The sequence below is a fragment of the Gorilla gorilla genome, chromosome 8, assembly GCF_029281585.2.
Source record: "Gorilla gorilla gorilla isolate KB3781 chromosome 8, NHGRI_mGorGor1-v2.1_pri, whole genome shotgun sequence".
Lineage (NCBI taxonomy): Eukaryota > Metazoa > Chordata > Mammalia > Primates > Hominidae > Gorilla > Gorilla gorilla.
In genome coordinates, this window is record NC_073232.2 from 90,875,645 (window position 1) to 90,891,598 (window position 15,954).

Genomic DNA, 15,954 nt, shown 5'->3' on the forward strand with positions numbered 1-15,954 from the left:
CATGACCCCTACACTGTACTTTCTAATCTTGTAGCTAATTTGTTAGTACTGCAAGGTGGACTGGTCCCCAGGCAAGAAGGGGGTCTTTCTGGGAAAGGGCTATTATCAGTTTTGCTTCAGAGTCAAACCATGAACTGAATCCCTTCCCAAAGTTAGTTCAGCCCATGCCCAAGAACAAACAAGGACAGCTTAAAGGTTAGAAACAAGATGGAGTCGGTTAGGTCTGATTTCTTTCACTGTCATAATTTCCTCAGTTATAATTTTGCAAAGGTGGTTTCATCGTCATGGCATCTCCAGCCCTTCATAGTGCCTGGCACATAGATAGTAAGCACTCGGTGTTTGTGGGGTAGGGATGAGAAAGGCTCAAGAGGAGTTTTGAAGTGTGGAGGGGACTTGGGAGCTTGCCAGCTTCCGAAACACGCCTCTTGAAATGTTGGCAAGTGTGTTAAGTTAAACCTGTTAATGAAACTTTGATGTAAGCATGTTACCATGCTTCTTTCATCTTTCAGGTAGTTTCAGGGATCTTGAAGAATGGGAACATGACAGCAGTAGCAGTCATCAGGAAATTAATTATCTGGTGAATTGGTGTAAAGTTTCCTGGATACAGTTGTAATTTCAGGGTACAGCAAATAACAATTCACTGTGGCTGGAATAGAATTTGAGGAGAAGTTGTAAACTATACTGCTGAAAACAAGGTTTACAGCAGATTATTACATAAAAATGCAATTTGGAAATTTATAAAACTGATGTCTATCTTGTAAAAGCTCAAGCAGTGTAGAAATATATATGGCAAAAATGAAAGTAATTGTCTCCTGTTCCTTTTGGTTTTTCTTCCAGATTAAACATTGATAACAGTTAGATATGGATCCTACTATAGAAGGCTCTCTTGGCCACCTAGAGCTGTAATGAATGAGTGAATAAAGGTGAATTTCAGGATCAAAGAGAATGCAAGCTTTCAATTTTCATATTGCCAACAATGTATACCAATTTATGACTTCCCTGGATCCTTCATTCCCTCTGGGAAATCCAGAGGCTCTGACCAACCTTCTCTCTCTCTCTCTCTCTTTTTTTTTGAGACAGAGTCTCACTCTGTTGCCCAGGTTGGAGTGCAATGGCATGATCTGGGCTCACTGCAGCCTCCACCTCCCAGGTTCAAGCAATTTTCCTGCCTCAGCCTCCTGAGTAGCTGGGGTTACAGGCATGTGCCACCACACCTGGCTAATTTTTTTGTATTTTTACAACAGGGTTTCACCATGTTGGCCAGGCTGGTCTTGAACTCCTGACCTCTTGATCTGCCTGCCTTGGCCTCACAAAGTGCTGGGATTGCAGGCATGAGCCACCGCAGCCGGCCCAACCTTCTCTTTTAAATGCAAACACTTTCTTCCACGTCCTCACTCTCAGCATGAAACCCTGTTTCCTAGTTTACTGAAAATAGCGAAACAATCTTCAGGGAATCACATGTTCCCTCAACCACATTTGCCCCACATGGGGCATCTTCTGCCTGCCTTCCTCTGTGGGACCATAGAGGAGCTGCCCTCTTGGATTTAATCCACCTGTGCGCTTGACCCTGTTCCTTCACAACTACTGAATGACAGCTCCAGCTAAAACTTCTTTACCCCACTTCCCGTACAAGGATGAATTCTCTGTTGAACCAAGTCTTCAGAAGGCTATGGTGGGAGGATTGCTTGAGTTTAGGAGTTTGAGACCAGCCTGGGGCAACATCGAGACCCTGTCACTACAAAAAAAATTAAAAATTAGTCACATCTAGGGGTGCATGCCTATATTCTCAGCAACTCGGGAGGCTGAGGCAGGAGGATTACCTGAGCCCAGGAGGTCAAGGCTGCACTGAGCTCTGATCATGGCACTGCACTACAGCCTGAGTGGCAGAGCAAGACCCTATCTCTAGGAAAAAACCAAACCCAGCTCCTTCTAAGAGTTGTCTGTATTTGCTCTCTCCTCTGTCTTCCCATTTTTTAGAGCTCCTCATTCAGTCTTCTACATTGTCACTCTGCCAAAGGTAGTCAGTACCCTGCACATTGCTAAATCCAACGCTTAGTTCTCAGTCCTCATTGTACTTGCTTATCAGTGGCGTTTACACAGTGGATGGTTCATTCTTCCTTGACACTCTCTTTCTAGGACGTGAGATTACAGCACTCTGAGTGGTTGCTGGTCCCTCCTCTCTTCTGCATCGCCTAACTTTGGAGACTTCAGGGTGCAGTCCCCTGCCTCCTATTCTCTTCTGTGTCTACACTCATGCTCCTGGGGATCTCATTTTACCTCATGGCTTTAAGTACAAATCATGTGCCAGTGATTCCCAGGGATTAAGTTTTCAGTCCAGAGCAGTCTGGTGACCTGCTGACCCCATATTCAACTGCCCACTGCATCTCCACTGGTATCCAGTCAACATTCCAAATTCAGTATGTCTAAGGCTGAACTTCCCCATTATAGGTGATGGCAACTTCAAAAACTGTTGGAGTTATGTTTGATTTTTTTTCTCCCATGTCCCTCATTCAGTCAGACAGAAATTCATATTAAGTTCTTCCTTGAAAATCCACCTGAACTTGTGTAGTTCTCACAACTTCCCCTGGCTACTGCATGGGCCCAAGCCACCCTCACCCTTCTGCCCTGGATTGCTGTGTTTGATCTTCCCATATAGTTGTCTGCCTCGGCCCTTGGCTTCCTGCGATCTGTTCTCAATTCAGCAGCCAGAGTGATGCATTCATTCACTCATTTATTTATTTTTTTTACGAGACAAGGTCTCATTCTGTTGCCCAGGCCAGAGAGCAGTGGTGCAATCATGGCTCACTACGGCCTAGATCTCCTGGGCTCACATGATCCTCCTGCCTCAGCCTCCCATAGTGCTGGGATTATAGGCGAGCCACTGCGCCTGGCTGAGTGATGCTTTTGTAATGTAAGTTAGATCTAATCACCCCTTTACACAAAACTCTGCAGTGGCTCTTTCACTCTAAAGTAAAAGTGAAGCTCCTTCCCGTGTTTGCCCTTCCAGGCCCTGTGTGATCTGGGCTCCCATATCCTTCCTTATATCCCCTCTTCTTCTTGCTCTCTCTGCTCCTGTCATATGGGACTCCTTGCCCGTCATCTTCCTCAGTTAAAAGTATTCTGATGTACTCTGGTGGTTTATATACTCTTAAAAGATAATGCAATCTTATTAATTCAAAATGATGACAGCTTGTAATTATCTTCTGATTAATGAATTATAACTTTGGGTGAATTTTTTACTCAACGTGAATACATTTCCTTATGAGATAGGTCAGGTTGTCTATCTTCCCCAATCCTTGGTCAACTCACCTGCCTGTTAGTTATATATATCTTATATAAAGATAATATTCTGATAGAAAACATGACTTTAGTTTTACAGTAATTCTCTCTCTCTCTCTGTATATATATATGGCAAAAAATATACTGCAAAACAACTTGAAGTTGCTCAAAGCATCAAAGTATCTAAAAGTGTATGTAAAATACATACCACCTCAGTGTGTTGCCCAGGGCTACTAAGGCCCCAAGAACATACCCTGATTGTAAGTCGTTAGAGGGGAAAAGCACATATACCTTTATCTGTAAGGACAATGATACCAGGTGCAGTGGTGTACTCCTGTAGTCCCAGCTACTAGGGAGGCTGAGGTGAGACGGTCCTTTGAGCCCAGGGGTTCAAGGTTGCAGTGAGCTGTGACCGTGCCACTGCACTCTAGCCTGGGTGACAGAGCGAGACCTCATCTAAAAAAAAAAGAAAAGACAGTGAGACAGTGACATATGTTTCTCCTGCAGTGTAGCATGGGTTCAGGAAGATGATCACGGCATATTATTTAGGTCCAATTAAATAACTCAGTGATCTCAAAGCATATAGTTTTTAACAAAAAGTAAGTGGCACATGTACTTATCGTTTAGTATAGTGTGGATAGAGGGAAGCCAGCTACAGCACATTTAAATCCCATCAAATAAATAAGTCAGTGTAGTTAAATTAAGATTATGGTCTTACATATGAGATGGCTTAATGAACCAGCTCACAGAGTGAGGTATTTATATTGTACTGAAAGCATTGTCATTAGTATGTTACTTTTTATAATTTCATACAGCCAAAATTTGCCATATAAAATTCCTCTGGAAAGGGAGAATAGGTTACAACATTTATTTTCCACAGAGCAGGCTTTGGTAACCTGTTTAAAAATCTCAAAACATCTTTATGTGTCTTTGCAATTAGTTCCTTTAATTTTAAGCACCTTTCTTAGCCCCTAAAATTTTTGCCCACTATGTACTTTCTATAGTTTTTCCATGTTTAGGGGTTTTATATTATTTTAATGTTAGAAAACCACAATCTATCTTGACCTTCTCTTATAAGTTTCATACATTTATGAGAAAGTTGAAATTAAGAGAGTGCTCTTTTGATAGAAAAGAGCTGTGTTTGAGTTCTCCAAATAAACAAAACCAATAGGAGATATTATAGTATACGTCCCCACACACATACGTACACACATGGAGACAGGTATATATTAGGTTGGTGCAAAAGTAATTGCAGTTTTTGACATTGTTGTAAAAACCATGATTACTTTTGTACCAACTGACTTATATAGGTGTGTGTGTTTATAGGAGATTTATTATGGGAATTCACTCACGTGATTATGGAGGTCGAGAAGTCCGGTGATCTGCCATCTGCAACCTGGAGAACCAGGAAAGCTGGTGGCATAACTCAGTCTGAGTCTGAAGGCCTGAGATCCAAGATTATGGGGTGGAAGGGAAAGGGCTGAAGTATAAGTAAGTATCAAAGCACAAAGGCCCAAGAACCAGGAAGCCTGATGTCTGAGGGCAGGAGAAGATGGGTGTCCCAGCTCAATAAGAGAGAGGGGGAATTTGCCCTTCCTCTGCCTTTTGGATCTATCTGGACTCTCAGTGAGATTGGCTGATGCTGCCCGTGTTGGTGAGAGCAGATCTTCTTTCTTGAGTCTACCAATTCATAGGATAATCTCTTTCAGAAACATCCATGCAGACATACCCAGAAATAATGTCTTACCACCTATCTGGACATCTCTTAGCTCAGTCAAATTAACACATAAAATTAACCATCTCAAGACTGTTTATTTGTCATTTGTTGAACTTAGAACTTTGGCCTAGTGCTCCACCTGAGCTGTTGGGGTCAGGCTTAGCATATTGTTAAGACAGGCAAACATTGTCAATACAAGCCTTTGATGTAATAGTATTTCCCTTTCAAATCTATATTAGAAAAACCTTTACTTTCACTAATCACTAAATATTTTTCATTGTGTCTCCAATGCCAAACAATAGAAAGAACATCGACAACAAAGCAGAAAGACAATATTCCTCTCCCCCCAGAAAGAGACACACACATAGTTTTTTTTTTTTTTTTTTTTGAGATAGGATTTCATTCCGTCACTCAGGCTGGAGTGCAGTGGTGCAATCATAGCTCACTGCAGCCTTGAACTCCTGGGCTCAAAGGATCCTCCCTCCTCAGCCTCCCAAGTAGCTGGTGCTATAGAGGCGCACACCACTATGCTCAGCTAACATAAACATTTTTTTTGGCAGTGATGGTTCTTTCTAAGTTGCCCAGGCTTGTCCCAGGCTCCTGGCCTCAAGCGATATTCCTGCCTCGGCCTCTGTGTTGGGTCGTTCTTTGCATTGCCCTAGAGGAATACTTGCGACTGGGCAGTTTATAAAGAAAAGAAGTATAATTGGCTCACGGCTCTGCAGGCTGTACAGGAGCATGGAGCTGGCATCTGCTTCTGAGGAGGCCTCAGGAAGCTTAGAATAATGGTGGAAGGTGAATGGGGAGCAGGTATATCACATGGTGAAAGTAGGGGCAAAGGAAGTGAGTGGGGGGAGGTGCCACACACTTTTAAACAAACAGATCTCACTACAACTCACTGTCTTGAGGACAGCCACAAGCCATGAGGGATCCACCCCCATGATCTAGTCACCTTCCACCAGGTCCCAATTTGGGATTACAATTCAACATGAGACTTAGAGGGGACAGATACCTAAACTATATCAGCCTCATATGTACATACATAAATCTCTATATAGAAGATTGAGCCAGTTATCATTTTATTGCCTCTTAGCTCCAAATTAATACTTCATTGTCTGCTCTATGAAGATAGAGCAAGGCCCTTTAAGTATTTCTCTTTTGCTGCTGGCCTGACGTTAAGTTTTGTCAGATGAAGGCACTGGATGGGACAATGCAAGAGGAGGCGGAGGCATCTCTTCCTTATTCTTGTGTTTTCTTATTTGCTTTTTCTTTCTCCTTTCATAGGATTTCTAACAGCACTTGTGGGAGTATCCAGTGGTACTTATCCTCTTTGAGTTTTAGTGACACGCCCATGGGCAGACTCCCAGTGAGTCTTGTGGGCATCCCAGAGGTCAACTTCCTAGCCTCACCCTGCCTATGTACTGGAGGGGGTGTTTGCTTGACAGTTCCTGTCACTGTTATATACACCCCCAGGATACTTCTGGCTTTTTAGTCCTGCTATGCCAGGACTAAAAATGGTTTCCTGCCTGCCAGCCTCAAACCATCTGTATACTGGAGAAGTGTTTCCTGCTTGCTAGTCCCAGGCACAGTTTCTTGTCCACTTGCATCCTGGAGATGGGTGTTTCTTGCCTGCTCAATGATAATGGAGAATCTTTGGCCCAAGCAACCCAACCATCTTGTGAGCTGCAAACACACGTTCTCCTGTGAGCTCTGAGTCTTAGCCTTGGGGAGGGAGTCCTCTTCCAAGGTTGTTTTCTCCTTGGATAACAGGAAAAAATCTCCTTCAGTCCTAGGTATTCTTTAGAGTTCTCTCTGACTTTACAGATAAGCCCCTGTTATAGGTAATAATTATTTATATTAAGCTTCTTTGTTCAAATTACTGCAGAGCTCCTGTCTCCAGGTTGGACCATGACTGATGCAAACATAAAAGGCAGAAATTAGGGTTTGATTAATCACTAGTGTTTTCTTCAGTTTTGTGGAAATTTAGTGCACTTAAAAATCTATAGATTTATGTGATTATAACTGCCTTTCCACCTTGAGTGTTCTCCAACCTAGAATGTACCCTTGCAGGTTCTGTTTTCCTTTTTCAGATCCTAGCTCAAGTCCTGCAAGTTCCAGTATTGCCTTTTCTTTTTCTTTCTTTTTTCATTTTTTTTTTCTTTTTGAGATGGGGTCTCACTCTGATGCCCAGGCTGGAGTAAAGTGATGTGATTATAGTCACCACACCACTGCAACCTTTACCTCCTGGGCTCAAGTGATTCTCCTGCCTCAGCCTCCTGAGTATCTGGGACTACAGGTGTGCACCACCATGCCCGGGTAATTTCTTAAATTTTTTATATAGACAGGGTCTCACTATGTTGCCCAGGTTGGTCTCTAACTCAAGCAATCCTTCTGCCTTGGCCTCCCAAAGTGCTGAGAGGAGTGAGCCACTGCGCCCAGCCCCCAGTATAACCTTTTCTGACCTTCAATGATTGGTCTCATCTTTAAATTATTACAGTTCTTGTACGTATCAATCAACTGACCCTTGACATATTTTAGTTTTGCTGTGGTGCTTTATTTTTTTTTTCAGTTATAAAATATAAAAATTAAAAAATATTGCTTTTTATTTACTGGAAGATTTTATGAAATAATTTTATTGAAATGCTTCACCTGCATCTTTGACAGTGTCTATTCCATGTACCCAAATATAAGGTGAGATATTTTTTCCTCCTTAAAATTCTTTCTCAGAGAAGAGAGAGCTGCTTTATATTCAAGTTCTTACAAAATCTCTTATAGGTAACTTTCTGTTATTTCATTTACTCAAAAATATGTTGAATGGAGAAGGCACATTGTTCTCATATAACCTAAATTCAAAATTTTTGGGTATGGTTTTAGAGGCCACCTGACAGAATTGTTTTTTAAAAAAGGCCACTATTCATCAAGACAATGGGAGAAAAAAAAGGTTGCAAAGAAGTTTAAGCCAGATTTAATTATTATTCCTTAGGGAAAGGTTGTGACCTCACATTTGCCAATGTTAAAGATACTTAAAGAGTAGCTTAGTGGTTCTGTTGTAGAGATAAAAACTATACAGTTACAGAACAAATGAAAAACCGATCAGTTTTATGTAGATTTCCCCTGACAGCATCTCACAAATAATAATAAATATGCTGCATCTCAAACAGCTTATAGCTTATTTAGAAATGAAAATGATATATTTTAACTCTGAAATTTAAATTATTTACAAAGTTATTGTAAATAATTTAAATAAAACAATTTCATGAAATATGCAAGTGGGGCCCAAACCTAATATCTAAATTAATGTATTTTACCTCATAGGTAATTTAAGGTATGTGTTCCTAACTAAACTGCAATGTAAATTTTAGAAGCAGGCATGAGCATTTTATCAACATCTGTAAAAGTCAATTATATATTTGAATTATTAGACATAAACAGATGTTAATAATTAATGAGGTATGTATTTCATTGTCACACTAAATGTTCATGTATTTATTTGAAAGAAAATGTGTTTTGGATCTTTTCTTGGGCAAATAAGAGAGCCTTATATTTAGGATTGCTTTATGTTGGGGCATATTCTGTGTCATCTAAGATGGTAAGACCTCTGGGGGCAGAGATAGTCGTATATTCTATAAGTTGTATCTCCAGTGACAAGCATAGTACTCTGAATATGAGAACTCAGTAAATGTTGATTCTTAGGAACTTTGCCTTTAAAGAGGGTCTTAGTCAGTTTTGTACTGCTATAACAGAATACCACAGACTAGGCAATTTGTAATGAACAGAATTTTATTGGCTCACAGTTCTGGAGGCTGGGAAGTCCAAGATCAAGGAACCAGAATCTGATGAGGGCCTTCTTGCTGTGTCATCCATGGCAGAAAGGCAAAGAGAGGGAGAAGAAGACTGACTCACATTCATATAATGAACCCATTCCCAAGATAATGAGCCCACTCCTACAATAATGGCATTAATCTATCCATAACCTCTCATTGGCCTCCACCTCCCAATGCTCTTGCATTGGGGTTTAAGTTTCTGATACATGCTTTTTAGGGGACACATTCAAACCACAGCAAAGACCTAACTCAAGTGTTTACTTCTTTTCTGAAGACTTTCCTGATGTCTTCTTCCTCCTTTGCAGGAATTGACCACTTCCCTTGCCATTGCCACAGCACTCTAACCTTGTCCTGGACTTACTAATAAACCTGTCTGTGCTTGTCTGCTGCACTGCCAACTCCTGAGGACAGGAGCCGTGACTGATTTTTGTTAGATCTTTAGAGCCTTGAGGAGTGTTTCATTCATAGCTACCATAACTGTTTACTGGAATCAATGAGTTTGAATGAGTATAGGGTATCTCATTGTCTCAGTTCTTGCCCAAAGACCAAGTAGATTTAGGTAAATTCTTAAAAAATATCTGCTGCTATCTAAACTCTCATGATTTGCCCTTGAATCTCCACGACCCAAACCATTTGGATTTCACAAAATTCTTCACCATTAGAACTTTAGGAACTGAGTGTAGGAGTATTTTAAAAAACATGTTAAAACACAGGCCCCATTTTATGCATGGCCAGAGATGGTTTCTAGGGCCCTTATAATTCATTTGAGTGGAAGTAGTTGTCTATATTATTTACCTTCATGGAGACTGCACACAGCTCTGGCCTGGTGGCTCCTTTAATCATGTCTTTAATTTCTGGTTGGCACAGTGCTGTCTTTTCTTGCTGTGGTCATGGTTACCAGATGTGGTAGTTGAAGGGAAGGTACGGCTCTTGTCACTATAGTGCCAAACTGTGGTGGGATATTAGTTAGGATTGCATAAAACTAGTAAAAACCAGAGAACTCTGGTTTATGAGCTTCTGCTAACAGAAAAATTATTTTTTATAAAAACTTAAATATAATATGGCTTATTCCCACAAAATATAAGCAGTACTTGGGTAAAGTTAACACTTTCCATATGTAAAAGACTAGCGTGGTTTTATTTCTGAGTATGGTATTGTATCCAATTGCAATATACAGCTAAGCTATTGTTTGACTTTGAACCATTGAATTGAAATGACATTTTCATTCTAGAAGAAGACATGTTAAGCAACGGACTGCCTACGCTGTGCCAGCCACAGGGCTAAATGCTGCCATATGCATTGCTCTATAGAATTCTTACAACAACCGTGTTTGCCATAATTTTTTTTATGTTAGCATTTTATTTTGAGATAATTGTAGATTGATGTTATGATCTCATGTACCCCTCAGCTACTTTCTTCCGATGGTAGCATCTTGCATAATTATAATAGAGTCTTGCAACTAGGAAATTGCCATTGGTACAATCATTTGACCTTTTCAGATTTCATATTTTATATGCACTTATTTGTGTGTGTCTCCGTATGTTTGCGTATTTAGTGCTATGCATTTTTTTTTTTTTTTGAGACGGAGTTTCACTCTGTTGCCCAAGCTGGAGTGCAATGGTGTGGTCTTGGCTAACTCCAACCTCCACCTCCAGGGTTCAAGTGATTCTCCTGCCTCAGCCTCCTGAGTAGCTGAAATTACAGGTGTGTGCCACCACACTGGGCTAATTTTTGTATTTTTAGTAGAGACGGGGTTTCACCATGTTGGCCAGGCTGGTCTTGAACTTCTGACCTTAAGTGATCTGCCCACCTCGGCCTCCCAAAGTGCTGGGATTATGGGCGTGAGCCATTATGCCTGGCTGTGCTATGCGATTTTACCACACCTGTAGTTTACCATTTGTTTTTAAACACATGAGGGAAATAAGGCTCAGTTAAGTTGTGTGAAATGCTCTAAGTGTAGACTTTGAGTTTGAATCTAGCTGTGTTTGATCCACACTTTTGCTTTTTCAGTAACGATATGATTAATAACAGTAATAATTATGACAATAGCTGAAACTTACTGAGTTTCATGTGAAATGTATTGAGTACTTTTTATGTGACAGGGACTGTTCTAAGGTATTGAGTCATTTAATCCTCCTGACAACTTTTATCATGTAAATTATGTCACAGTTGAATTAGTCTCCTTAATTAAACTGTAAGTCATGTTACCAAGGAATAGGTAATTATTTTTACAACTCCCCAAATCAATAATAAAATAATGAAATTTCACCCTTTCTTTACATAATTTCACATTTTGACTTCCGACCTTAACCACTGATCTTGGCCATTGTTGATTACTTTCATATATATAATGAAACCTGTATTATTATAGATTGAGTTAGGTTGAGATACCTTACAAATAATTTTACTAAACTGTAAATAAGAGCTGGTGTAGGCAGAATACCAGGATTTTAAGGGAATAGATGTAAAACACCAAGAATACTTCAGAATGTAATTGAGAGAAGGTTTTTTTTTTTTTTTTTTTTTTTTAAAGAGTGTTTTAGCCTTTTTTGGCCAAATAAGGCCCCAGAAATGTTTCAATTTAATCAGATCTCCCAAGTTATGTATCTTAATTTTCAATGTGGTACCTAATGCCTTTGGTTGTGAGTTATCACTGATAAGCAGAATTAGCATGCTTCAGGAAGATAATAGATATACGAATCATCAGCCCATAATTTACTATTCTTTGCTAGTTAAATCTCTTGTAAAGCTGTCCCTGTGATGAACAGCAGCACTTATTCAGACCAAAAATAACAACAGTCCCATGTGTTGTAGGTCCCAGGAGGTCTTGGTGTTTTTGTAGACAGCAGACAAGAAATAAAAGGAATTTTGTCCTTTTTACCTCATGTAATCCCACTGGAAAATGAAACATGTGCTATGAGTTGATATTGACTCCTGCCAGGTCACCTCCCTAAAGAGTCTCGGGCAGGCACTGTTGCAACATTTCTTGGACAGGAGTGTGACGGGCTGTGATGGAGATGGATGGTTTATGTAGTATGCTACCGTGGAACACTGCACTACTGTCTGCCCGTAGGAAGTGGCTAGTGAGGACGCCACGAGTAACCCGCATCTGTTACTTTAACTCTTTCAGAGGGTATTACATAAGATTTACATCCCCCAATTTTAAACTAAGTTCTACGTAGCTTTTTTTTTTTTTGATAGTTGACTATAGTAATGTAGAACCATTTATGATTTCTTTTCCCGTACTTTGTAGGACTTTCTTTTGGATGTTAGATAATGCAAGTATTTTTGAAACTATATGTTATTAGGAACTACTTGGACACTACAAAACCCTTCTAATGGGCCACCCTATCAATTCTCTGTTCTTCTAAGGAAGTTTTTCCTATTCATAACTCATTTCACTCTTTGGCTTAGATTGAGGGAAATGTAATAATGATTAAGGAAAGGAATGTATGCGTTTTCTTCTTTTTCTGAAAACCTGTACACATTTTCTGTCTCGGATTATGTAAACTTGGAGGGCTGTAGAATGTTGACAACTGTGAGAGGTAAAAATGAATCTGTTAATACATACCACTGCTTTGGAATTTAAAAGCCAGAAAATTCCCGTTTGGTTCTTTGGAGAAGTGTTTAGCTTGATGGCCTGGAATACAAATCCAGTAAAATTGGCATGTTCCAGCTGTCATTTACACACACCTTAGGTGAAATTAATGAGATCACTCTAAGATTACACTTTGTGTTTTATTTTCATTTTATAGGTCTGTATGAGCTGTTGGCTGCTCTGCCAGCCCAGCTGCAGCCACATGTGGATAGCCAGGAAGACCTGACCTTCCTCTGGGATATGTTTGGTGAAAAAAGCCTGCATTCATTGGTAAAGGTAAACCATGCTGATGTCAGATTCTCTTTGCGAAAAGCATATGGAAAAATATTTGGGGCACCACCAAGTAAACCAGAGATCAAATTGTTGCTCTCTGAAAACAAAACAGCCTTGTTCCATTCACCGACGGGCGTGGAAGTTGTTAAAGATTCTACCAAAAATACATAGATGATTTCACTTAATGGTGGTGAGCTGGCTCTGTATACTAATGTAGCAACCATGTGGTCACCCCCTTGTTTAGAGAAAGAATATGAAATAGTAGCAGGAAGGTTTAGACTCTTTTACGGTCAACATTCATGAGCTGGAATTTAACTTAAATAAATGTTCACAGCAAAAGTTAGAAGGAATCTATTTTCTGAGGTCAAGGATGGCAGCAGTTCAGTAGCCACATTAATTTAAAATAATTTCCTTTAACAAAGTCAACTGAAATTCTAGTAAGCTGTTTCTTTTATTGGCAGAACTCCATTGAAGTGGTATTTTGTATATAAATACACTGAAGCCGAATGTGAGTAAAAACAGTTTTTGGAGACAGTTTTAGTAAAGCATCATGCCATGAAAATGATCAGCCAGCAGAAATCGGGTCTGGCCATACAGCAACATTGGGAGTGATCAGAACTCCTAAAATAGTAAAATGAGAACAAGAAGCTTACTGGAAAATATGCCACTTGTGCTTCTGGAAATATGAATTGCATTTTCTCTCATCTAACTCAAGCTGAAAGAAATTTAGAGTCTTTCTGGAGTTTATGAGGAGGTAGAAACCAGTGCCTCAATGATAACTGGACCTACATTTTTTAATTCAGCTAAATTTGTTATGGTTGCCTGTCATGATAAGAGGCTTTTAATTGATTTAGAGTATTAGAAAATGAGCAATTTCTGAGTTGCAATTGCTTTTCAGAACAGAATTCCTATTTTTTTTTTGTCAAATTTACTGAAATTTGTGTACTTCCAGCAGTGACAATTCTTAAGAAATGGAAGTGTTGATATGTGGCATTTCCCTAGCAGTACATTTAAAGACCATGTTTATTTGTTCATTTCTTTATTTTTTCATAACAATGTAATTTCCAAGGCATCCTTGTGCTCTAAATAATAGTTGCCCTCTGGGGATTTATTAGGCATGGTCTTGGGATTATAACTGATGACGTTTATGACTTGGTAATACAATCATAAAAATATTTTTAAGTTGACTGTGTGGAAGTTGGATAGCTATGGGTTTATTTAGATTGAGTTGACCTTTTGATAGAAGGAATAAATTTATTTGAGGTGTCATCATCATCCTTTAATCATTAAATAAGCATGCCTCCAAACAATGGATGCATATTCATTTGCATGTATTTACAAATAGCTGCTATCTCAGTTTCCTTACCTATAAAATTAAAGTTATAATATCTGTTTACAGGTTGTTTGTGAGTTTCAAATAAAATAGCGAAGATCTGAGTTTTTTGGTAGTTATATAATGGGGTTAGACAAATTTAAGTAGGCATTATTAAGTATTGAGGAAAAAGTTAATTATCGTAGCACGCTAAGGACCAAAAAGGAACTACAGAGATGGTTGTTATTTCTATTAAAAGAATGAAACTAATGCATAAAACAAATTCTTAGTTACACTGGCTTGAGTTTTAAGCTGAGGCTCTTTTTCAGAGTATATGTCAATACTAAGTGGTTAGAAAGCATAGCGGAGGGTATTGATATCTGATTTCATAAAAACAGTGGAGCGAATAAACTCATGTTGCTAGTATTTAGATAGCACAATAACACATGTACTATTCTAAATGTTTTCCAGTAATTGCTGTAAAATGTATTTTCAAAATTAGTTTTATTACATACCTCTAGTACATTCTCAATGTCTTAATAGTTCCTCCCACCCTCAACTTTTATCAGACACAGACCTCAAGTGTGTCCTTTGACTGACCCATTCTATTCGTTTTCAAGTATGTAAAGTCTACAATACTTTCGGGAGGCAGGCTCCTAGGACTGGAGCTTTAAACAGCTGGAACAAACCGCTTAACTGTATTCCAAGTGTGTCTATTTAAGCTTGGAGGATAGAAGCCTTCAGCTTTTGTACGTAAATCTTGGTAGAGCTGAAGGAATTTGTGTGAAAAGATTTGTGGTAGAGTGAATCAAAATCGCTTTGGTTTTATGCTCTTCTGCCTGCAGTCGAAGCTGTTAGAATGTGGTTTAGAACTGAGTGAACACAAAACTTGATTTTATTCTAGTACAGAATTTTCATAGTTGTTATCGTGTGATCGTGTGTGTGTGTGTGTGTGTGTGTGTGTGTGTGTTTAAATGGGCTGAGTGCAGTGGTTCACACCTGTAATCTGAGGCCAGGAGTTCAAGACCAGTCTGGGCAGCACAGCAAGACCCTCTCTCAAAAAAAAAAAAAATTAAAAATTAGCCAGGCATAGTGGTGTATGCCTGCAGTCCTAGCCACTCAAGAGGCTGATGTGGGAGGATTGCATGAGCCTGGGAGGTCAAGGCTGCAGTGAGCTGAGATCACACTACTATGCTCCAGTCTGGATGACAGAGACCCTGTCTCTTAAAAAAAAAGTTTGGGGGCAGGTTGTAAATCACAACACAATTTTAAATACATAGACCTCTTTGGACTAGGGAAAAAATATACTTATAAAGAGAGGAAGTTTGGGTAATACAGTCTCTGTGACAGATTCAGCCACCTTGGGGTATCTGGCTACAGTGCAAGTATATGTAGGCTGGGAGCTTGTCACTAAAAAGGAAATATGGTGATCCTCTAGAGTGTTAGCTGAGGATGCTTTTTAAAAGAAAAACGCCTAAATAGAAACGAAGAATAATAAAAACGGTGAGCATGAGACTTTAGAAGTGTCAGAGGGAAGATGATACTGAGAGAATGCCTGAGAAGTCTCATATTGATATGGTTTAGCTGTGTCCCCATCCAAATCTCATCTTGAATTGTAGCTTCCTTAATTCATACGTGTTGTGGGAAGGACCCCGCAGGAGATAATCGAATCATGGGGGTGGTTTCCCTCATACTCTTCTCATGGTAGTGAATAAGTCTCATAAGAGCTGATGGTTTTTTAAAGGGAAACACCTTATGCTTGGCTCTCATCCTCTCTTGCTTACCACGATGTAAGATGTGCCTTTCGCCTCTGCCACGAGTGTGATGCTTCCCCAGCCGCATGGAACTGTGAGTCCATTAAATCTCTTTTTCTTTATAAATTACCCAGTCTCAGGTATGTGAAAACTGACAAATACACATATCTGTGGGATGGAAGTACATTGTTTATGAG

The 15,954-nt window shown here is 39.6% G+C and overlaps 1 protein-coding gene across 3 annotated transcripts in view; it reads left to right on the forward strand.

Moving 5' to 3' along the window:
• Positions 1 to 15,954, forward strand: part of MPP7 (MAGUK p55 scaffold protein 7) — a 259,047-nt gene that overhangs the window by 94,509 nt on the left and 148,584 nt on the right. For 2 of the 3 annotated variants that reach the window (XM_004049214.5, XM_055352422.2), the window contains exon 3: positions 12,576 to 12,694. In XM_004049214.5, the coding sequence (XP_004049262.1) occupies positions 12,576 to 12,694 (119 nt within the window). The remainder of the gene's footprint in view (positions 1 to 12,575; positions 12,695 to 15,954) is intronic. The other variant, XM_055352420.2, reaches the window with a different exon arrangement.